The sequence below is a fragment of the Cariama cristata genome, unplaced genomic scaffold, assembly GCF_000690535.1.
Source record: "Cariama cristata isolate BGI_N322 unplaced genomic scaffold, ASM69053v1 scaffold4882, whole genome shotgun sequence".
NCBI lineage: Eukaryota > Metazoa > Chordata > Aves > Cariamiformes > Cariamidae > Cariama > Cariama cristata.
This window is the reverse complement of record NW_009603143.1, coordinates 44,963-69,144: the sequence shown is the minus strand read 5'-3', so window position 1 is coordinate 69,144 and position 24,182 is coordinate 44,963. Positions and strand designations below refer to the sequence as shown.

Sequence of the window (24,182 nt, the reverse complement as noted above, 5' to 3'; positions counted from 1 at the left end):
AATTTAATGTGAGATTCTTGATTGCAATTTCTAAAGCTCTTGACTGTAAAGCGCTGGTTCTTGCAGTTGTCCATTCTTCTAAAACTTTAATGAGAATTACCACTTTTGGAAAACCAGGGAGATGGTTTCCTGGGCAATGAATTGCAATAAAATGTTAGAACTATTTAGTTGGAGGATAGCTTATTTTAGGAGAACCACCTTCAGCTTTATATTTAAAATATTACTATTTTTAACAGACCTTTCTCTTTGCCTTTCCTCTATTCTGCCAATTTTTGCTCTATTCTGCTCATTTTCTTGTCTAATTTTAAGTAGTTCAGCTTATTGATTAACTCATTAATGCCTTCATACAACTGGAAAAACTGATATGCATGTCCTAATGCATAATTGCACCATACCAAAAGAAAAATAAATTGCCTAATTTTGTGTGTGTTTGAAATATGAAAACCTGCACATTCCTAAGTATTTAATAATGAAAGAAGACACTGATGATTTCTAGAATAATCAAACTGCATATGAAGACAAACCTGTTTCTAAGCAGGTTGAGTCCTTTTTTCTCTGAAATAAAAAAGAAATAACCCTAAGATAGGAGAGGGGGAAAAAGTATATAGGCAACTCCTTTATGAGTGTGCGTGTGTGTATACATGTTTTTATCAACTTACGTGCTTATAGGCTTTTTTTTTGTTGTGCTTGTTCATCATGCAGATGTCTTTCCTTTGCACAAAATTTTTCACTTGTGGGATACATTACTGCTTGGAAATTCCTCCTTCCCGTTCTGTATTGGAGTTGCAATACTTCAACAGCTGAGGGATCGTCTTCTGGCTAATGGATTCAATGAATGCATTCTCCTTTTTTCAGACTTGCCAGGTACAGAAAAAACTATTTCTTCCCTCTTTCTCTGTCTTCCCCAGTGTGTTGCTGAAGAAAGTATGTGCTTGCATGTAGATACATACTACAAATCTTAGATGTGTTTTGAAACATCATGGTAGATTTAGGCAAACTCACTGTCAGAGTGTGTAGGTCTTAACTAAAGCTTGATGAAGTCAGTAGAAGTCTTTTTGCTGTCATCAGCAAGAATTGGATGAGCTTGTTACTATTTCCCGCTAAAGGTTGGAGTACTTCTTGTGAAATTTACAATGATTTTAAATAATTCATAAGCGACTGTTTGTATACATGCTGTGTAGAGAAACAATCCAGTTGATAGGGATTTTGTAGTGAAAAAAATTTAGTGCTCTTCTGAACAGTCCTTTTCCACTTTGAAGAAATGTGGAAGAAATTAATGTAAAAAGATTAGGGAAGGCAGTATAGAAGCCATTGGAATTGCCCTGTGTTAAATCCGTTTCCTTTTGAAATGTAAAGCTTTCAGAAGAACCCTCAAAATCGAATCGGAGGCTGCATGATTGTTGTGCAGAAATTCTGTCATCTTGTTCAGTGGGAAGTGGTTGACCTGTCCATACAAACAAGTGTTGCATCTTTAAAAAATAAAAAAAAAATTAAAAAATGTAGTTAGCCATGAAGTTAGGGTCTTCTTTCTGAGCAAGTTTCTAGTGAGACTGTAGAATGCATTTGAACTGAGAAAGCCCTGTCAGATGAAAGATGTGTTTCCAGTTGTGATGGACTAATATTTACATAACACATGAACTGGAAGGCTGCTGCACCCAGAACTAATTCCCTTTCTCCAACCCGGGATCTTACTAACATAATATAGGTCTTGGTGAAGAGGTGACACTTTTAATTGTGTGGCCTTTCTTAAGATAGCTTTAACTTTTGGGTATTTCATGGACTAATTATAGATTTAGTGGGCTCTGCTTGAACATCATGTGTGCAATTCAATAATTCATAATTCATGTAAACAGAAGTCATTCTTTTTCAGAAGAACTGAATGAGAGAATCAAGTTTGGAACAGCATTTAAACTTAACGTGTCTTGTTAGTTGTGGCAGTCTCCACAACAGCAGAGTTTACAGAGGTTAGCAGTAGTCTCGGATATGGCAGCAAGCAGGCTGAGGCTAAGTTCATAGTTCCATAAATCAGTCTCTCAGTTGTTCAGTGAGTTGTCACAGACGAAGCTCTGTAATGTCTCTAAAAATTATTGTTGCAAATTCTGTCTCTTGCTGTATACCCTTGAACATGTGCCCAGATTTCAAAATTTTGCTTTTCTGCTACCTTTCAGTTTAGTATGTACTATGCAATTGCTAGTGTATTTTTCAATTTATAAGAAATTTAATTAGACAATTCCTTATGGTGTGGGTTTTTTTCATTTTCAGTCTATAAGCTTAGTCATTTCAAATGCTCTTACTAAATTTAACTGGATATTTCCAGATGGTCTGAAAGGTGAGTGCTAAACTAAAAGATGGTCTCTCTCCCCTTTCCCTCCTCCCCCATCTATTAGCTGTATGTCTTAGTTAAGTATAGATTCATTAATATTTAACTTATTTTCTTGCCTAAGGTTGTTTTTCCCTATTTTTTTTTTCCTTGAGTGGCTTTGAATGATATATTCCAATTTATCTTGAACCAGCTGATTTACTGACAGTTGAAGTACTTTATGCTGAAGTCATGTGTAAGAACACATTAGTTCTCATAATACATATCTGTTTATATAATAAAAGTAAATCACTAAAATCTGTAGTGGTTTAATGTATATGCTTTCTGCTGATTATGACAACTTTGCTGATACTTTGGTAGGAAATATTTTGGTAGAATGGTGTTTCTGAGAAGATTTGTTTTTTCTTTAATGTTGGTGACGTCTGCAGTATATTCAGTGTCAGCAGTGGCACAGTTGAATAGTATGAGATTAATCCAAAGCATATCATAAATGACTACTAAGGGGAAAAAAGAACGAGAATGGAAGACAATTCCAGTGTGACTTAGAGGGTAAATGTTAAAGGTCTAGCTGAGACTTCTGTAATCAGTAACTTCTTTGAACATGTAATTGTCATAGCCTTGTGCCTTCTATTTCTGACCTGAGTCTTATTTCTGGTTAAGTAGTATTGACTTCTTATGCTTTTTTGTCACCTGTGTCTTCCAAATAGGACTTCTTTTATTTTGGTTAAAATAAATCGTGCCATGCCTGAGAATTTTTTGAAACTGGGTCATCCTGAGGAAGAGATGATGTTGTTCAAAACATCTGCAATAATTTCAATCTGAAATCAATTGTTGCTCAATGGTCTGAAATTCCTGTGGTTTTTAAGCTTTCTGTGCACTGGAATGGCTTATCTCATGCTGCCAGTGAAAAGTGACTTGCTTTCCAGACTGATAAAGCTATTTTACTGTAATCTTGCGATTTCGTGGAAAGCTTTTTTTAAGATTTCTTGCTTTTACAGTAGCTATTTCTAAACATTTATATTTAAAGTTAAAAAAAACCCGAACCAACAAATGAAAAAAATTAAAAAAAACCACCACTGCTTTATTTCCAGTTCACTGCATATAACACAGTTTCAATTATAGTTTAAAAAAGTTAACGATGTGAGGAAAAAGAAGGGGCACAGTGCTATTACTGATTACTTGATTCTGAAAACCCTCTCTAATGCTTGTCTCAAAGCTTTGGCCATATTTTATCTATAAACCTAATACAATTGGGAGTAGTTGCTATTTTGGGGAGTTCTATTGGAAATTTTAATTTTTTTATGTAGTTTTAACAATATTCTCGCGTGTTAGGAAATCTATTTGAAGTATTTGACAGAATAATTGGTTAATTAAGAATACTGGAAAAAACTTTTGCTGTAGCAACAGATGTCCTAGTTCATTCCTCGTGGGGCTGTATAAAGGTGACATATAAGCAACTGCTAAAACTTAAATAGAATTAGATTGTTTGGGAAATTACTACCCCAAGGTTTGGGTTTTTTTGTTACTCTTTCATTTGTTTGTTCTTTTTTTTTCCCTTGTGTTTGAGGAACTCTGTTAGGTATAAACTTTATTAAAACAGTATAAATACCAGAGAAGATTTAGGAGGCACTGAGACAGACAAACAAAACCAACCCTGGAGTCATTACTAATTCTTTATGTGTAGTTTTGAGATTTAGTAAACTTCATCTTACTCGGGTGATGCAAGGAGAGCAAATGCATTATGCATTGCCTTTTTTTTTCCTTTATCTAAGTCTGACGCGTAGCAGGAGAATGTGGCAGGAAAATGAGGATGGTAAGGGCGGCACTACTATGATGTGATTCCTGAGGTATCAACAACAGAGGCAGCACTCTACTTTCAGACCAGTAGCAACTTGTGCTAAGCCGGTTTGGATATGACTGCATCTTATATATCAGCAGATTTACAACCCGGGAGGCTCGTTCATGCATTGAGGGCCAACTGTATAAATAACTTTACTTTAAAACCTGCAGTTTTGCTTATAGCTTAGTCTTTAGCATCTTGCCATAAATTTGTGTGATAATGTACATTATGCAAGTCAAAAATTATGATCATTGTAGTTTGACTTGATTACTAAGTTCATTACCCACTATACAAGTAGTAAAAAGTCACCAACACCTTTTGTTAGGAAACAAACCCAGGAAGGAAACATCCAGATAGGTACAGCTCTTTGCAAATAGTTGAAGCATCCCGTAGACCAAATCGCTCCCACCTGGAATGACTGCAATATAGGGTCTGGCAAATAGATCTTCCTCCAGAGATCCATGCCAATATCATCACTAACATACAGAGATTAATTATGGCCTTGAGAAGGGATAGGGCGACTAACAAAAAGATGGGGACAGATGCTATAAGAGAATAGGGAAACACTAAGCCTAGACATGAGATAGAACACACTTTCAAGTTAGTCTTTTAGGGTAGTTCACACGATAAGTTCATCTTCTGTAATTCTGGAGCAAGGGGAGCATTTGTTCTTTTCAAGGTTCTTAGGAAGGTGTCCTTTTGGTGACTCCAGGCTAGTCAGTGCTTCCAAAGGAAGAACCTTGGCCTCAGAGAGGAAGTCCAGAAAGCCTGGCTGTGGAAAAGCAATCCAGTGCAACAAAGAGCTACAGTAAAACTGTTCAAGTGGAAAACGCAAAGGATTCTATTTTGTGAGACACAGGCATGTAACTTTTAAGATGCAGCATGTAGTCGAAGATCTAGCTATCATCAAACCACAAAAATGAATGATTCTCCAAGGAACAGTGTTTCTCTAATGTGGGAGAAACAATTTTATCCATTGCCGTTGTAGTGATGTGCCAAAATGCTGAATCCCAGGATGGCGAACATCATATAAATGCTTAGAAATATTACATCCAGCTCGGAAATGGACTAAAGATTAAGAAATAGTGGAAATCCTACACTCAGATTGTGTGGTGCAGTTTTGAATGATGTGTTTCTGCTGACAGCAGCAGAATTAGACACACATCAGAGAACTCTACTTGGGATACGTATCCGACCCTAGGTAGCTGCCACTTTCTGTTGTTTTTCTTCCTGAAAATCCTTCATCTGCCCACATCTGTGATTCATACGCTTTTATTGTGCCAGAATTTCTGGTGGTTCAGCATTTAATTAATTAAGATTTGGTAGGAGGAAGAAATGGCAGTTGGCTGCCAAGCCCCCGCTGAGTTTGTGGGTGTTTGGTACCTGTTCCCATTTGTTTCACCACTTCTCTGATGAAAATGTAAACTCTGAGATCAAAACAACAACTTTGAACAGACTGAAAGAGATACAGTGGGGTCTTCCATATGCCAGTAAGCAGGAGAAAAACAAAAGTAATACAGTGTTTTGATTAGGGTTTGACTTTCTATCATACAGTTTTTAAAACCTCCTATTGCTTAGATTAAGACTCTGAGGAATAGAAGTCATAATAAGGACTTTTTTAAAAGGAAACTTTTCTCATAACTTCAGCCATGAAATTTTGACATGTGGCTTTGTTGTAGCTTGCCCATATTCAAAACTGTTGTCCCTCATGGAAGATGACACTGTAAGGTGATTTATGACACAGTTAGTGAAGCTGGACGGCTTTTTCAAGCTACAGTATAGCTGAAGAAAAACAGCAATTTGGTCTCTGTCACGTGATGTGCATAATGGTGCCATAACTGTGACATAAAAAAATGGATTGGAAATATCAAAAGACATCAGAATTAAAAAGGAAATCATGTTTCTAGTTTTCTTTTCCTGATAGATGTGGATGAGGCTGATATTTATGGAAACATCTTTTTCTGAACATATTCCTCGTCTTTACTATGTTAGATGGCTTTTTGTAGATGCAGGTATATTTCATAATGCAATTTCTGAAGATTGCTGTTGCTAAATAATGGCATTTATGAAGCAGAAACTGTGTGTAGTTGCTAGTAAGTGGGGTTTTGGTGGTTCTTTTTTTCTTTTCTCTTTTCTCTCCCCTCTCTCTCTGCCGCCCCCCTTTCCCCCCTTTTTTTCTCTCTCTCTTTTGTTTTTTTCCCCTTTTAAATGACTTACAGGCATTGGGTTGGGAGCTGACTTTGGTACAGAAGCAAAGCAATTTCTTAGAGCACACCTGCTCATCAAGGCAGTTTGGTAGTGTCAGACTCTGTATTTTACCTGAAGCTGTGAATTCTTTAATTATTCATGTTTTCCACTTGTAGTGACATGAACAAAATACGGTTCTATTTATAGATTCTACCCTCTTGAGACTAAAGAGAAATGCTGTGGTGGGTGACACATTAAGGAAAAAAAAGAAGATCCTTTATTTTATTCATATTAGTGTTGTTGCTAGTCTGTAGTTGTCACTGGCAGAAGAAAATCAAATATATATCTTTTAGCAAAGGACTGTCTGTCTCCAGAGTTGGTATTTCATAAAAAGGGTGAAAAGTGAGTTCATCGGTAGGACTTTCCAAGGGCATGGCTTAAAATCAGTCTGATGCACAGCTTATTCCTCCTGTTTCTTGATAGAACCTGTATGTACTCTTCATAGCAAAAGAGGACTTCAGAGAATGGAATAATCCACCTGTTAGTCCTGTAGGATTTTGTACACCTTTACACTGGAATAAGATCAAAGCACAAGAAGGTAGATTGTCAAACATGCTAGCATTTCTGGGCACGGAAGGAGAAAATTCAGGTCACTCTTATCTGAGCTCTGCTCCTAGATGTGGGAAACTTTTTTTCCCCCCTCTCTCTTTACAAAGGTGCCTTGGGTAAATATTTCCCTCTTTTGTTTTTTGTTTCATTAAAATTATGAGCGTAACAAGTGGTTCAGGACTAGACTAGTGCTTAGAAAGCGAGAGTGTGCACTAGATTTTTTTTTTCCTTTTACAATTACAGAAAATGTTGCTGACAGAGCAAGGTGCCTAATAGGGTGTATCTTTGTTATGCTGAATGTGTGTTTGCCTGTATAAGTATAAATGGTCCTCTTGATGATCTTTAGTTCTCTAACTGTTAATTGAGGAGGATTTTAAAATGAGCTGCACAAATACTCCAGTGTTAAAATTCCTTGATTAAAATGTACACTAGCAGCACATCTCCATATGATTGTAGATATATTTTGAGGGTATGTATATCCAGTGTTGTTACTAGAGATGCACATAACTGCTTAAATACAGAATTGGAATGGCAGTGTAGACTGAGCTAGAAAAATCTTTCTGCCAAAATAAGGACTGAGAAAGGAGGTCTGTTTAAGTGAATTCTCAGTGCTCTTGTACTTAGGGATAGCTGTCAGTTCCCTTTGGTTTACTTTCCTGTATTCAAGGAACTTAAACTCTTTACTAATGCGTGCTGAGCTTCAGGATTTGTGTATTACTTCTGTGAAACACAGATTTAGGATAAAGCAGGTAAGTTTCACTAGTATTTGAGACTGCTAAATGTCTTTTGAGTCAGCTTTAGAAAGATTTTTACAAACTATACAGCATAGAAAAGCCAAAAAGGGTTTCTTTCAAAAATTGAATGTTGTTGGACGTTGTGTTGGGGACACAAGTTCCTCATCTCCATGTATTTCTAACAAGTTTCTCTAAGCAGTCCCTGCAGTTTTGTAAATCTGTCGTTTTATACATCTTCTGTAGATGGTTATCATCTAGCTGTGAAATAATGTTCATTCTTCTGCTGATCTGCTTTATTTCCCCTTATGCTTTTCTATCTCTCCGTTTTTGCATAGTAGCCTCCATCTGACTATTTCCATTAAATAGTGTGAAATCCTGTCCTTCCATCATCGGCCAGTATCCTAACATGATGTTAAGGCCAGTCCGGGTGTCTTAAACATTTTGTTAGTTTGTAGAAGTCTCTACTGTTAAACAGCTGTGGCACACCTCCTGTCAGACCTTAGCCAACATCATGGTCTTTTTGTAATCTGTTTCGGTCTTCTTTCTCAGTAAGACATAGCATGTGGCATTGAGTGGTTCACTTAAAGTAAACCTTTTACTCTTCGTACAGTCATTCGTCGGTCTGTGTCTTCCCTGCTCATCTTTTACCACTGCAGGACAACGTCATGTTTCTGTACTGGAAGGCGTTCTTTGTGAAACCTATTCACTAAACTGCTGAGTCAGAACAATTTTTACAACTGCGAGTAAGAAAAGGGTTCGTGTTTGTCCTTTGTGCAGTCTGACGTCTCAGGGAATAACTCACAGTGTTTACTGCTGCTTCTCTCTATTGCTCACTACTCTAAGTGTTGTGTGAACTGGTCCAGCTGGCTACTTAACTGCAGGTACTGTTATAGTTCTTCATTCCATAACTCTCTTCTCAGCTTCTCTTGTTTATACATAGGCTGCAAACATACCTACTGTTGGTCTCAGCAGAAGTGTCAGTATGTCACATAGATATGTCATTTCTACTTGAATTACTATCTTCATAACACCCTCCGCTACAGAATTCTTTATCTTGAAATCTTAATTTCTCAGTCCTCAAACATCTCCTTTATGGATGAAGGCAGGAGACCAACAAGTTCTTTTTCTGTTCTTTGGATATTGCATGTGATTTCGTTACGTAAAAACAGAAGTCCTTTTTTTTTCCCAGAGTTTCTGAACCCTGATGCAGATGATTGGTGTGCTTTCACCAAGCAAGGGCCTGAACCATTTCATTTTTGATACGCTAACTGCTGCTTGTGGGCATTCAGGCTCAAGAATGGTTTAAATTGTTGTCTTTCCTTTCCAATACCAAGATAACAGTTGCATGTACGCTGAGAACGACAACATTGTCCAGAAGTAGTAAATAATATTGACTGTGGAGAACTGACTAGAGATTTTTTTTTTATTCCAAGATACTGAAAGAATTGTAGAGTACTGTGCTGTCAGACAAGGTAGTCTGTCAATGCAACATAGAAATTTTTGATCCTTATTACAACTGTGCAACAGACAATCTCTCTGAAAACATAGTACTACAGTTAATCCCTTTCCTTCTGCATCCAATCATTTTCCTAGCTGAGTGCAACTTCTATACACCTGCTGTATTACATAAAAAAAATAGGATGGCTCCTTGATTGACAGCACTTATCCTTCTGGCAGCTCTTGAAAGATGCACACTTAGCATCCATGTAGAAAGAAGAACAAAGACTTCTATCATATTTGCTGAAGAGTTTTAAATTAATGACTGATATTTATGTTGCCTTTGAAATTTTGTCCCAAGATGCACTGAAAGGGATGCTAATGCATGTAAGTAAGAGCAAATTACTATCCACAAAACAATGAAGTAACACAACTATCCAGTAATGTATGAAATAAATTATATAAAAAGAATAAATTTGGATTGACCTTTCCATTTATAGTAACCTTCTAGCAGTAATAGATACAGAGATGTTGGATAGAAATTGTCGCTTCTCTGCCAAGATTTGTCCTTTTAAATAGCTAGGCTTAGTGTATCTTTTTGTATGTCATCAGAAAAGGAAAGGTTTATGGCCTTTCACCTCTATTTCTTCTGAGAGCAGGAATCAGGAGATCAAACTGACTGACCTATTCAGCTTCCCAGCTTTTATAGCACAGAGGTTTTCTGGCCTATTTATGTGGCTGTGTGGTGAAAGCTGATGTTGCCTGGCAGGGTAGTAATAAAGTATTTGTGATGGAGAGGTCAAACCAAGCCCATAATTCTGGGCTGTTTCCAAAAAGCAGAAGCAGTTTATTTTGGCCGAATTTCTTAGCTGGTGTCCTGTTACCCAGGGAAAGGGCTCTGGAATTGATTAACTGCACACAAAGACTTGGTCTGTGTACATTTTCATTAAGAAAGAACCATTCGTGTTATGTTCTTTCTCTGTTACTTGCTTTCACTTGCTGTGGACAACGTGTGTACATCCGGTTTTACTCTAAAAATGAAAAATTCTATGTGCTTTTGTCACAGGTGTGTTGCCTTTAAACTGATGCTTGCTTTTTAACATCTGTTTCAAATGTGGTCTATTTCTCTCCTCTATCTATAATAATAAACACTAAATATATGTAGCTTAAAAAGCAGCTAGGTCAGGCTGAGCCATCCTTTTCAGTTGAGGCTGTTGACAAAGGGAGGCAGCAGCTTGGCAGGGGGTGATAATTTAGCATGAAAAGAGCAGAATGAGTAACATCTTAGAGCAATCAGGAAGTTTAGTTCAAAAAAGGAGCAAAACATTTCAATGGACTTAATATTAGGATGGAGCCATGGCAAAACCAGGATATTACTCTTAGATCACTTTTCGTTTTCTTCCCCACTCCTGCCTTTTTCAATTCCTGTATTATTTGCATATATAGACATCTCAGGAAAAGTCTTTTGATGCCAAGTAATGGAGTAATTAGCTGGTGGCATAGAATTGTTTCCTGTAAGGCTTGATTGCTGCTTGACTATGAAATACTTGAGCTCAGATGAGCCAGAAATACTAAAACCCATGTTTTAAAATGAAATTTGTGCTTTTGAGTTCCTAGGTACTTGGGTGCCAGCTTTGGCTTTTTGAAATGCAGGTGCTCTGCACTTTTTGAAAACCAGACTCCTTGAAGACATACTAAATTTTGAAATGAGAACTTATTTTTATAGTATTATGTTTAAAGTTAGGCTTGAATTTTTTCAGCACTCACTTCACAGTTAATGACACCATGTTAAGTCAGCACAGTTTCGTTACAGATTTTCCAGCAAAATAATTTATATGAATAAAAACAGAAGGCATGTGCTTTTTAAACTACAAAACGCCCCAGTGTTTGGGACCTTGGAGTGCACAGAGATGTTGTATGTACATCTCCATGAGTGAGCAAGCCCTCCCTCTCCTTTCTAAATGTTTCTGTTTGCTTCTTGTTGATGCCTTGAGATTTGTGCAGAGCCTGCTCTCAGAAGGATGTTCTTCCAAGTTGTCAAGTAGTCTGGCATCCTGGTGAGGTACTCTCTGTTCGTTTGTTCATAGTCCTGCTCGAGAACCTAGGCACTGACTTGATATATTTACACTTCTGACACACCAACAGTATGTTTTTAATAATGTGTAAACTTTCATGTTTTCTGGCTTGTAACACAGTTACTTTGGAGCAGGAAGAGTACAAGCAGGATTAATACTGTGTGAATGCAGTCTTGGTGCGATAACAAAAATGGACGTTTAATCGGAGACTGACTCATTTGTCATATATTTGAAAGGGCATGGGAAGAAATCGGAATTGAAGGAGCACAGCAGACCCTTACTTATTAGCCAGAAGGAAGAGAAAAGATCTTATCCAGCAAGGCTGCAAAAGATTGCATTGCCTCCTAGTTACTGACAGGAAGTGATTTTTTTTATTTTTTTTTAATTAAAAAAAAAATTTCAAACAAAGGGTGAAGATGGACTTGAAGGTCACTCAAGTGTGAAGGCTGTTCGTGCAATGTAGCTAATAAGTATTCTGTAAACATTTATAACAGTTTAATGTAGTCTTAATCTCTAGTATCTTGAAACTAATTGTTTTTTAAAAAAGAATGCGAGTAAACTCTGTCACTGCCAATAGCCTTGTCTCCCTTGTGGCTGATAAATGTTGACCATTCCCATATATATGCATGCATGTGCCAACATGCATATTTTTTTTATTATTATTTGTGGAAACCACAATTGCCCTGTTGTATTTTTATTTTGCATTACTTGCATCAATTAATCAGCAGACTCTAAAATGGTGTTAGGCTTTTGATGGCTTCCCTCCCAAACCGTTTAAAATTCCCTCTTGTTCCATGAAATTTCATTTTCAACCATGGCCACTGTCCTCCTGAAATGCTGCTTAGAAGAAACGAGAAACCAAACAGCCAAGAATCACAGAACAACAGACTCCTAAATTTTTTACTTGCACCCTGATGTGCGAGAACTGGTTATAATTTTTAAGGAAACCCATTGCTGTGCATTTTTTAATTCTCTAAATGGATTCCTTTTGGAATTGCAGAGCTTGTTTCTAGGAAAAATATTTTGATAGTCTGTCTCAGTGATTAAATCTGTCAATCTCAATTTCTGCTTTCAGCTTTTTTCTGACTTTCTACTGCACATAGCATTCCTATTCCATCCCCCAGTTCTCTGTTTTCAATTTCAAATATTGGGGGAATATCTGGCTATTATGCCCTCTCACGACCGAGTGTTTCTCATGCTATTAATTATTGTTGTTCAGGTTATTCTTTTTTTTACTGGCTAAATTTTACTTTCGTCTCACTTATTTCAAAAGTACTGCTAACATTTCCTTAGCTAAGAATCTCAGGAGACAGGGCTGTAAGTCACAGTTATAGGAGTGTCTTTACAGAAAAACAAAACCCATAAATGTACTACAGTCTTGAATTGAAATTCTCAACTTTTTATAAATAAAATGAGTCTTCAGAAATGTAGAGACAGTGCAACTTTCTCTACATAGTAATGCAATAGTACATAGTAGTGCAACATAGTAATGACTACGCTTCAGAGTGTATTCTGGGCTCTAGGAATAATAACCAGTGAAAGGCATCTGCTGTCTTTACCCGAGTTTAGAATTTGTGTAACACTCTCCAGTTACATGGATTTTCCTTGGGAATGATACTAAATAACAACCTTCCATTACAGTATATTCAAAAGGAAGAATCTAACATGTTTTCATCGCGGAATGAAAAATTGTTAGTTACTGTTACGCTGTCCGTTTATGTTTGGCAAGTATTATCCCAAGTCAATAGTCTGACTTGCAAAGAGATTTGATGAAGATGCCTTACGATGACTAGGCTTCAATTGTATTTCTGCCTTTGCATTGGTTACACTTCTCTTAAACAGATTTCCATACATAACTAGGGAAAAAAAAATTAATGTTTAAAATGTCTTTGCTAGTTTTTCATAAAAAAATTTCCAAGTGTGTTTTTTTTGATGGGAAAATGTTTTTTTGAAAACTAGACGCCCTTTAAGCTGGAGGAGGGGGGGGAAGACAGAGTTATACATGGATATATGTATATTTAGCAATGTCATAGCTGGGTTAATTGACATTTCTGATTTTTCACACTTGCATTTCTTGTCTTTTCTTTAAATTCTTGATCAGAGATTGATATCGAGCGTTGTGTTCGTGAGTCAATCAACTTGTTTCGCTGGACGCCGAAGAGTGCTACATACAGGCAATACGCACAGCCTGCACGGCAAGCCAGTGAGAGCAATGGCACAAGAAGTTCAATGTCCTGCTTTTCAGCAGACTATCAGGAAGCACCTCGAAGTGACCTGGTAAGTGACCTGGGAATTAAAGGGAGGAGTATTGTTCAGATTGCATGTTTCTCCTGCCCTGTGTCTTTTTTTATTTCTCTTTAAAATTTACACAGGGAAAAAATACCCACCAAAACTCAGTTACTGGCAGTTATGTTGTCACTTCCAAGCACAGGGGTTTGACACATTCATCAGGTGTTCTGATTTACTTGTCACCTAGTGCAGTGTTAGAGTGTACGCCATACTATTAATTTTCATGAACAATTCAATGCAGTGAATGAAAATTAACTGAAACGTTGGTTTTTGGTTTTTTATTTAACTTCACTGCTTTGAACTTCAGCTTCTTTGATGTACATGCCAAGAAAAATATTTTTTCTTGAGCTGTATTTCTGCCTCTCCCAGCTCCTGCTCCTTTGGTTCTGTGGTATTTGTTACCATAACAGATCAATGTCCATGACTCACCTGCAGAACTACAAACAGGCTCTATCTTAGGAGAAAAATAGTAAAAAGAACAGTTTGCCAGTGAGAAATAGGTAACTGGAAAGTGATGCAGGCAGCTCTGGCTGCTTTTTCGATCTTGGCGTGTCACATTAAAGATTTTGCTCAAGTTACTTTGAGAGTTAGTATACGAGTTCTACCTGTGTTTGTCTTGGCAAAAAATAACTAGTGGCTAAGAGTATATCTGCATTAAGTGGATACTCAGTCTAAAAGATATTTTTCCCTTCTCTCTAAAGTAAAATCTGGTAGTTGTTTCTCTTGTCAAATACACCACCTGAAGATCGGTGATTTGAAATTATTCCTTTTGTTCCTCTCAGCAGTATAAATCTAGTCATTCTTTTAAAAATTAAACTTTTTTGTGTGTTTTTTCCTTCCATGTTCTCCTACAATCAGGATTCATTCATGGGTACATTATAGTAATAGGGGAAGTATATATAAACCTACCATATCTATTTGATCAATTGCATTAGGTTTTAGTCTTTCCATCTGTTTTTCCTAACTGCTAAGAAACTAAGAAGTGTGTTGTCACTCAAGTGTATCTTACTTTTCAAGTAGTCCTTAAACCTGAGCCTGATATTCACGCATTTTCTTATTTTTTACTTTAGTTTTGATGTTATTCCTATTGCTATATTTTCTAGAAGAATTAGCCACAAATTCAAGACTCTCCAGTGCTAGACATGCAAATGCAGAACAAAGGGAAACTCCAAAGAGCTTAAAGGATTTAAAAAATAATAGATGGATGTAGAAAGGCAATTGGGAAGAAAAAAGAAATGACAGGAGAATACTGGTGGTTGTCATACAGGAGTTGTAGCCAACACAACTGTTGCTGTGCTGGTTTAGAAGTGTGTGGAGAGACTTTCTGAAGGAGCTACGGGCTGCATGTTCATAGAATAATTCAGGTAGGACCTTAGGAAGTCAGCTGTACAAATTCCTGCAGAAAACAGGCCCAACACCGAATTCAGATGGAGTTGCCCAGGGCTTTGTTCTGTCAGGTCATAAAAACTTCCAAGCAAAGAGATTATGTGGTCTCTCTTGGTAGCCTGGTCCGATGCCTGACAGTACTAACAGTGAAAATGTTTTTGCCTATGTGCTAGCTTTTCTTAACGTTCTGACAAGAGAGTAAAAACACAAAACTCCTCAGTCCTAAGGATGTGCTTGTGCCTTTCTGTGTCCAAGCAAGAGTGAAGGGACTTGGAAGTAGCAAGGAGGGAGACAGGACAAAGTAGCAATGGTCTACTGAACTGGTAAATAGAACAAAGATTTGTATTTGTAGCAGAGATAAAAATCCATTATTTTGGGTCAAGCAAAGTTTCTTCCAGTATTCTTCCATTTCCTGAGAAGTTTTGGGGTGTTTTTTTACTCATAGTAATTTTATTTTTATACCACAAGTTGTGTTTGTTTATAATACCAGTAACTAGGCTCATCCATCCCACAGTTTCCAAGAAATTAAACTAATGTTTTTGGTAGGTTATAGAGAAGAATAATAAACACTGTAACTTCTCTTGCCTTCTCTTTCATTTCTACTTCTTTCTACTTAACAGCAAAGCACTTCTCATTTACTGCAGGGTTACTGATGGTTTAACTTCTGTTGAAGCAGAAGCGTATTGGATCTTTTAGATACTGCTGCAAGCTTTTTTTAGCTCATCATATGGAGCAGCACTATGTGATTGATACAGAAATATGTCAACATATTCAGGCTTTTTATGTAGCAGAGGAAACTAATCTCATGGAGACCTGAATGAAAAGGAAACTGATTCATATGTGAAGTTATAGTCTACGAATGTGTTTGCTCCTATGTGCTGTATTTTTGTGTGTCAGATTGAGACAGCTGTATAGAAGCCAAGTATGTTATGATTCTGTCAGGAGCCATAGTTCAGAGTTTGAAAATCCTATGTACCGTGAGCTACTAATGAACTACCTCTCACTTGTGACCAGTTTTGCATTTCTGGATATTTGTCTTTATAAGATGACGCTTCTCAGGGGTTTGAGCGACATTGCTAAACAAATTTTGAAATTATTGGTGAAATACACTATTTACAGCCAAAGGTGTTTGGTTTTTTGGTCTGGTTTTTTTCTTTTTTTAAAACCTTAATCCTCGAACTACCTGTCTCTTTCATCAGACATGTCCTCTACTGGTGTTTGCTGCTATGAGGAAACTTTTTTTCTACTTGAAAGCAGTGGAATCTGAGTTCAATCTTTAGAACACACAATAACCTTTAGTGCATTTTTTAAAACACCGTTGTGTCCTTGCTTCTCAGTCTAGATCTTAAAAAAATTACTTTGCTGTTTCCTCACGTATTTAGCTGGTCATAATTTGGACAAGCACTTCGCACTACATTTATATCTCCAATTTTATATTTGTAGGTCACCTCTGTATTTGAGGGTGAGTAGGATAGGAAACAACTCCTTTGTAAACAAAGCTGTGGGTTTGGTTCTGAAGGTAATTTATGACTTCTCAAAACACTAAGTGTTCAGTGTATTTAATTCTAAACACTAACTGTCTCCTACTCCTATATTTGTATTTTCCTTCTAAGCTGCTTCAGTTTGTTTCTTAAGTGCTTTTTCTTGGCTACTCAAACAATTTGTGTGTATCTGCATGTTACAGTGCTTTGGTTAATAACAACATGAGAAATATTTACCTGGGTGAGCACTTTTTTCCCTAAATCAGCAGCCAGTAAAACAAAACTATTTTGACTGTTTTTCTCACTAGCATTGCTTAGTTTTCATTCTAGTGGCATCTATTTGCAATTTCATAAATAGGCTTGAGTGCTCTCTTCCCTCCTGGACTTGTGTGTTGCTTAATCTTTTACTCTTTCAGCCAGTAAGCAAATTTCTACTGAGATAAAATCTCAAGGAGGAAATAGTCTCAGAGAGGATGAATATACATCTTAAGTACTTTTGCATGTTTATTTTGAGAAAGATAAATTGTCAAAAATAAGAACAGAAAAAACCCTTTAAAGTCACTACTGAATTTTAGTAGCAGTCTACTGAAATTTGTGTCTGATTTTTTCTTGACCAGTACTCTGACTTTTTTTTTTTCTTACTCTTCCTGAAACTTACCTTCATCCCCTGGAAACTCCCAATGTGTTTTTCTTGAATGTCCAGGAGTCAGAGAGACAACTAGCACTTGTCGCGTAACAATTTTCTGCTGTGCCTGTATCTCCACTATTATAGACAAGGTAGATTTCCATCCTCCCTGTATACTTCTAAATAAAAGTGAGAGAATGATGCAGTTTCTTTATCTTTATCGATGTCTGCTCAGGTGTCGCAGGTGGACTCACACAAATCCTGAGACTGATAGAGTTATGACTTTCTCTTGGTCTTCTACTGTCAATCCTCTTTTCAAGGGTGGGAGTTCCTGAGGAATGATGGGGAGTGAAAGCATTCAACTGGGGAAAAGTCTACCAGATGATTAGTGATCCTTGCACTGATTTACATGCGGCCATCCGGTTCAGCTTTTCGTTTTTGATGAAGTAGGAGAAATACCTAAGCAGGCAGGTGGCTTATTGGCTTGATGAAACAGTACAAACATGAAAAACATTTGTTTTAATCAAAAATAGTATGAGCAAAGTTACCTAACGGTGACTTTTCTGTGCAGATAATCAAAGTTAGCTTGCGTGACAGACTTCTTACAGGTGGGAATTCAGGCCTATTTGCAATAAATATGCCAGCACTCAGTTGCTTCTAATTTCCCATGTGCACCTAGGATATAACTGTCTGTATAGAATGTGTTGGCTAGGTTTATATTAAGCGCTTAAATAACTGGTATGTAAAGTCCATCTATTCTTCTAAAAGAAGCATGATGAGTAGTGTATACCAGCATTTCTGTTTCAGTGTACAAACTAGGAAGTGTCCAAGTGCGATGTCCACGCTGTTCTTAATGGCTGTTACATATATTCTGCCTCAAGGGTCTTCTGACTGCTTTGACCCATTTCAGGTTTGGTTTGTGTTCTGGTTTTTAGGGAACTTGGTTTTGTTTTCTTCTTTCATTGTTCTACTACTCAACAGAAAGCTGTTCCTCAAATTTCTTTAGTTCATGTTGTGCAAAGCATTAACTGATCAAGATCTGCATTAATGTTTCTAATTTATTTTGCATGTGCCTTTGATGGTTCTGCTTCTCTGATTGTAGCTGCCAACAACTTGAGCGAGTACTTGGGTTTATTTGTCATTTTTGAGACGAGTTCATTAAAATACAGTTTTTATGTCACTCTCCTGTGAGTGAGCAAGCAATTCACTGTTTAATTAGGCATGTCATAAGCTCATCACATTCTGGCAAATATTTTTAGGGATCGTTGAAAGCTTCAAAACTTTCTCTATGTATTTGTTAGCTTTTCAAAGGTTTTTTTCATACTCATAAGCCAGGCAGCCAGCAACCAAAAAGTGGAGACTGTTGTAAGGAAACCTCTGCTTCCAGTGCTTTGGTTCTACAGATTAAATTAGCTGCAGGAAGCCTTTTTTAGCACGTCACTTACTCTGCTTGGTTTTAAAAATACATTATTTTCTTACGTATAAGGATTTTTTCTGATAGAAGATAAGGTATTAAATCAATGACCAGAGAGGATAGAACGAGAAATACATGACTTAGGAAATAATTGATGTTAAATGTTAATTTAAGAGTCTCTAATGAATGTTGTGGTTGTTTTTTAAGTTGTAATGTAAATAGCAATTATTTTAGTTGAATGTAAACTCATCAAACAAACGTGCTGTGTTTTTTCTTAGCTGAGGCAGAATTAAAGGAGTATGTTTATAATAATCTAAATATTATTTATATGAGACTTTAATAGTTTGTTAGACAATCACTTAGATCATATTTAAGGATTATAAACATATTTTGTACAGTTTTGGTTTCTGAGTATCTCTGGGACGTGTTTGTCCGCTGTGAATGTAAATGGGGCAGTTGGAGCGGCCAGAGCACTCTCAGCTGCAGCCTTAGGCTCAGGTTCTGGATTCACTGACTGTCCAGCTTCTCCTTCCTCGCAAGCCTTTGTGATTATACCCACTTTGAAGTTGAAAGGTGGATGTATTTGACCTTTTTGACCTCCCACAATTGGGATTCCATGACTGATTAACAAATGTGCTGGGGGAAGGGGCTAATTATACCTGTAAAATTAATTTAAAAACAAAACCAAAAACCTAGCTAGTTCTCTCTCTTTCTGCATCTTGTGGGAATGTTCTTTTTAATTTTTCCGATTTGGAAATTGTTTTACAGTCAGATTCTGGGTTTGATGACCTTTGGCCAATTAAATATTAGGAGTTTAATTTTTCTCTTTTTTTTTTCAATTTTGCATATTACTGGGGGAAATAAATCTACTTAAAAAAAAGTGAACAGTGACCACTGTATGACAGAATAAGGAACAGGGCAGCTATTGTCACCACCCTTCAAGGTGTGGAAGTTAGTGACAAATGAGCTGTTTACAAGCTCAAGAAAGGATCGGGCTGATAATAAAGTAGTAAACACAACAGAATAGTGCATTCAAGTTTTCTACAGCTGTAAATGGTTTGGATTTGAGCCAACTCTGCCTTTCCCCTGTATGCCCAATCTTAGCCCCTGTGGAGTGTATCCTGTGAGAAGATGCTGTCTGAAATGCGTATGGTAGCATTGGTAATGTAGTCTGAGATCAGTCCTTGACAAACTAAATTATTGGATTATTGAAATGAAAAATGGAGGAAACCCAGAATTTCTGAAGTCTCTCTGGCCAGTGTTACATCTGTCCAGCTGTACTCAACACTCAGCTGTAGCTGGCAGTCTGAACCTGAGCTCTGCAAAGTGGCACTGTGGTTTTTACCTGTGCTTTTTCCATCTGCCTTGATTGATGCCAGTTTTCCTCACTGATTATCGGTGGGTGATCTCTGTGATACGTGGGCTGGTATGGTTCCATTCTTGGAAACTTGGCGTTGTGCAGATCTATCTTTCCACAAATATAGCTGGAGCTAAGCCTTATGTTATAACTACGTTTTAGCAAGGAGGAATTTGCTTGATCTCACTGAAGAGTAGTAGCAGTAAGCTAGTTTTCAAACGCATTCTTTTTTTTTCTTTAATGCACATCCAGTACGTGGTGAATGCTGGGAAATAGTTACACACCTCAGTATTTTAATAATTTCATTGGTAATTATTTATTAGGTTGCTGACTATATGATGTAAAGTTAACATTTTGTGAAGGATGCTTTAAAATATTCCCCTGAGAAATACATAAGGACATCAGCTCGCGAGCTCCTCACGAGTGTGCAATTTCAGGCTGTAGTGGTCCTGAACTGCAAGCTGGCTGGCTGAAGGCACAGTTACTATTTTTAGTATTTTTTTACATGTGCTTTAGCACTGATTCTGGCCGTCTTTGAAGGAGAGGGCTATAGTGGAAATAAGTCCTTTTGGCAACCAATGTAATACTTAGTGTGGTTTCCTGGGTGACAGTTTTCTACTTTGTTAAAGAATCCGTATTTTATCAAAAAAAAAAAGTGACCTGCGTCTAAAAAAAAGGAAAATGAAAAAGCATTGCAGTGTGTATGTGAATTTACTTTAGGAGAGAAGTAACACTCAGAATAACCCTCTGAGTGTGCTAAAAATATGCTTTAGGACCAACACGGATCTAAAAAGCTTAATGCTTTTTTCAGCTTCTGATAAGCACAATTAGATACTGCAGAGAGAAATGGTCCACTTGGTATCACAGGTTTTTTTGTGTGTATGCTTGTAGCATTAAAAGGCAATGGAATTTGGGAAAAATTTTTTAAGTCAGGTTTTGGAGAAGTAAACTCAAGGATTTTAGTAATTTCTCGCACGCAGACTCAGATGCACCGACAGACCCACCTCCTGCCACTCACAGCAACTCTAATTCCAGCATGCACTAACTCCTGTGTATGCCATATATTGCTACTGTGAGAAGTTATGTCTTAGAGCACAGTGCTGTGTAACAGTGCTACTGAGAAAACGTAATAAAAATGAATTTTCATTACATGGGGAGGGGTTGTATTATGTCAGAGATAGTTATTTCTATCAAAGGCCTAAGGAGGTTTTTTCCTCTACTCCCCAGTCCTCTGTCCTACCCTATTCTTCTCTGTATAGGTCTCTATAGGAGCCTGCCTTAGGCTAACCTTGAGTCCAGGATTCCATCACATCCCTTTCTTAATGCACCTCAGGCCAGGCTAAGTGCTGTGCATTTTCTTAATTGAATCTGGATGCAGTATCATTATCATCTAACTTTATCAGGAAGTGCAGTGAGAGGACGGAAAAGACTTTCCTGAATGCAGCTCTCTTTCCTGGTGCTGTTGATGCATTCTTGCAGTTGGTAGCCTAGTACAAATTGGCTGGTGGCCTTTGTGATCGTGTCGACATCATCTTAATCTACTAGTAAAATTGTTAACTGCTGTGTATATATATTTTCTTATCTGCCATTGTTACTAGTGGAAAACCTGCTTTTCAAAGATGTGTGACAGCATAACTAGAAGAAAGAGTGCATACAGATTGCAAAGTTGAACCTGCAGCAAAAGTTAGTCACGAAGCCCGTCCTGCAAACATGAATGAACACACTTTAGGTTGATGAACATAAATGTTTCTGTTGATGCTAAAATGTGACTTGTGTATATCTCACCGAAGCCTGGGCCTGGGTTTCTAAAATGAGCAAAGTGGTACAGAAATCCAAGGAGATTGATGTGAAAAGCACATACAGTTTACAGGATAACTGTCTGGCTAATCTTTTTCAAACTTTTTGACAATTACTCAAATTCAGCACTCCTCTTAATAGTTGCCAGTTAAGGGACAGCCTTAACAGTATGTTTTGCTCTTTGGCAGGTTTCACAGTGGTAAATAACTGAAAATGTCCCAGAGCTGTGCTGCCACTGTTAGTGCCAGTTTAGGAAACAGGAATCAAGGATAAATAGCAACTACCTTCGAATCCTGAAAAAAGATGGATTGTCTAAATCCAAGGTCTCTAACACCAAGTGACATACGTGATCACGTTGTGAGGGAAAGGCAATTCCTTTTGCAGTTGCAGTTTGTATAGAGATGTGATATTAAATTCCTCTTGGCTTTGTTTTTAAAGAGGGCAAGGCAATCTCTGACAGTTCGTATTCTTAAGATTCTGTAATGTTTTTTTCCTCAAAGCAAAGTAATACAATTTCTTGTCAAGGAGAGAGGAAAAAGAGGCACTGATGGAAAGCAGGGAAGGCTTGCAAGATCATTCTTGCTGCTGCTTTTACTTCAAGTTTTATTTCATGTTAAAGCATCTTGTGGGTATTTTCAGGCACGACTGGATTATGGCTCAGCTTTGTATTTTAAAATGGTTCCCTGCAGTGGTGAGACGGGTTTACCTGTTTTATCATATCAGAGGCCATAACTAATGAGACTTTGCAGCACGTCTGCCTAGCTGCACGCGGGGAATAAATTGTCTTTCTGCTCTACTGACTCAGCTTATTCACTCAATTGTGTTATTCCGGGAGAAAGAGAGAGGGTTCCTTAATAATGAGCTACTTTGGCAGGCAGAGCTCACTTACATTTTGGTAGGCTGCCTTCAATGGTGTATGAAGACATTTGGAGGATGTTTATGAATTACAATTGACAAAAAGTTGCTGTTTGTGCACTCCTTAACATCTGGGTTCTGGAGCAGGGAGCTTTGTGGGGGAGTCAGGATGGTGGAAGAGTACAGCTTGCAAAATGGACTTGCAAAACGAAATGGAGCAAACTTAAGAAATGGGAAGTAGAGGGAGATAGGGAGCATAGAGAAGGTAGGCACCAAGTGCTTGACTTGGAAATACGGAAGCAGAATATGATGATGGCAAGGGCGGACTGAATCTGGAGTGTAAGAATGACTTTACTACAGAGGTTGTGTAGAAAACAGTGGCTCTCCAGTGTTTGAAAAATTTTAGAAAACAATTCCTAAAATCTGGAAGTTTGGCTGCTCCTCCCTTATAAGTAGTCCTGATTAAACATCAGAAAACATTTTTGTATGACCCTTTGCTAATAATGGTCATTAAAAAATGGTGGGGGTGGAGGGGGAAGAGAGGAGGGAGATTGGGGAGTGTGTCAAGACATATATTCCTTTATATTTATTTATGATTTTTAGAATAATTCCTGGCCTGTATAGCCCTCCTCTCAGTAACAGTGGATTTAAGCATCATTCTTTCTCAGCTGGTACAGGAGTTAAGTACTTTTCGCTTATCAGGCCATCAGAATTCAGGGAGCAATGGGAGTAATTCTCTTTGTTTAAAAACAAACAAACAAAAGCACCCTACCAAAAGTAAACATGAAAAGGACAATGTTCCTAGGAGATTAAGTACTGCCTTCATCTACTTAATCATGAAGGATATAAACAAAAACATTTGTATGGAAAATCCCAAAGTGCAATCCCACTGGTAATGATTGGTTTCAGTCATAAAATCCTTTTAGATGATGCATCTAAAATCCAGTGTTCTTATTTGGTCTTGTTTTCAGAAACCTCCTGAAAACTGACTCTGCCTGTCTGGAAAACTGCTTTTCTGATAGAAACACTATAGCAGTGGCTTCGCCTGCAGATCTGTCCTGAAGTGTCCGGTTCTTCTTTCTTATTCTTCCTCTTATTTTCTACCAGTTGTTTTCATCTAACTATATATCTGCTATATTTTAATTGATATAAAATAGTGCTACTCTATATAAATATATTTATCCCGAAGCTTATATGATGGCACCATGACACTGAGTATTATATTTAGGTGGAACCCACTGTAAAAAATACAATTTGCTTTTTTCCATTATGATTATTTAAAGTAAAAACGAGCACAAACAGTAATGTCTTTGCTACAAACTAGTGTGACCCTTGATTCTGAATTGCATCTGTTTGTGGTTGCCGTGTGAATCTGCTTTTGTCTCTTTCTCTGTTTGATCAATTCTTCAGAAATCTTTTAAACCCATTATCTTCTAGGCTGGTTTTAAAATGTTTTTGTCAACTTATTCCTAGATATACATGCATACACTGATTTCAGAACCAAAATACTACGTTCCAAAAATATGGAATGACATCTTCCTTGAAGCATGTTTCTTTCTTAAGGACTTTGATACTTTGAATAGGTTATTTTACTTGAACCCCAGATTTTAACTATACTGACTTTCAGGCTGAAGTTCCTTCTGTATTAAATTTGTTGCAAAAGTTTTGCGAACTTCAAAGACAAAAGGAGGGAAACCCTGCTTCTACTCAGATAAAGCTATCCTTTCCATGGATAAAAAGTTGCTTTATAGCTCCTGTGTTTATCAGATGGGACTG

At 37.3% G+C, this 24,182-nt stretch overlaps 1 protein-coding gene across 3 annotated transcripts in view; it reads left to right on the top strand.

Moving 5' to 3' along the window:
- TBCK (TBC1 domain containing kinase) overlaps positions 1 to 24,182 on the top strand; it is a 97,664-nt gene that overhangs the window by 52,277 nt on the left and 21,205 nt on the right. For all 3 annotated transcript variants that reach the window (XM_009695050.1, XM_009695052.1, XM_009695051.1), the window contains 2 exons: positions 703 to 864; positions 13,304 to 13,479. In XM_009695050.1, coding sequence (XP_009693352.1) covers positions 703 to 864; positions 13,304 to 13,479 — 338 coding nt within the window. The remainder of the gene's footprint in view (positions 1 to 702; positions 865 to 13,303; positions 13,480 to 24,182) is intronic.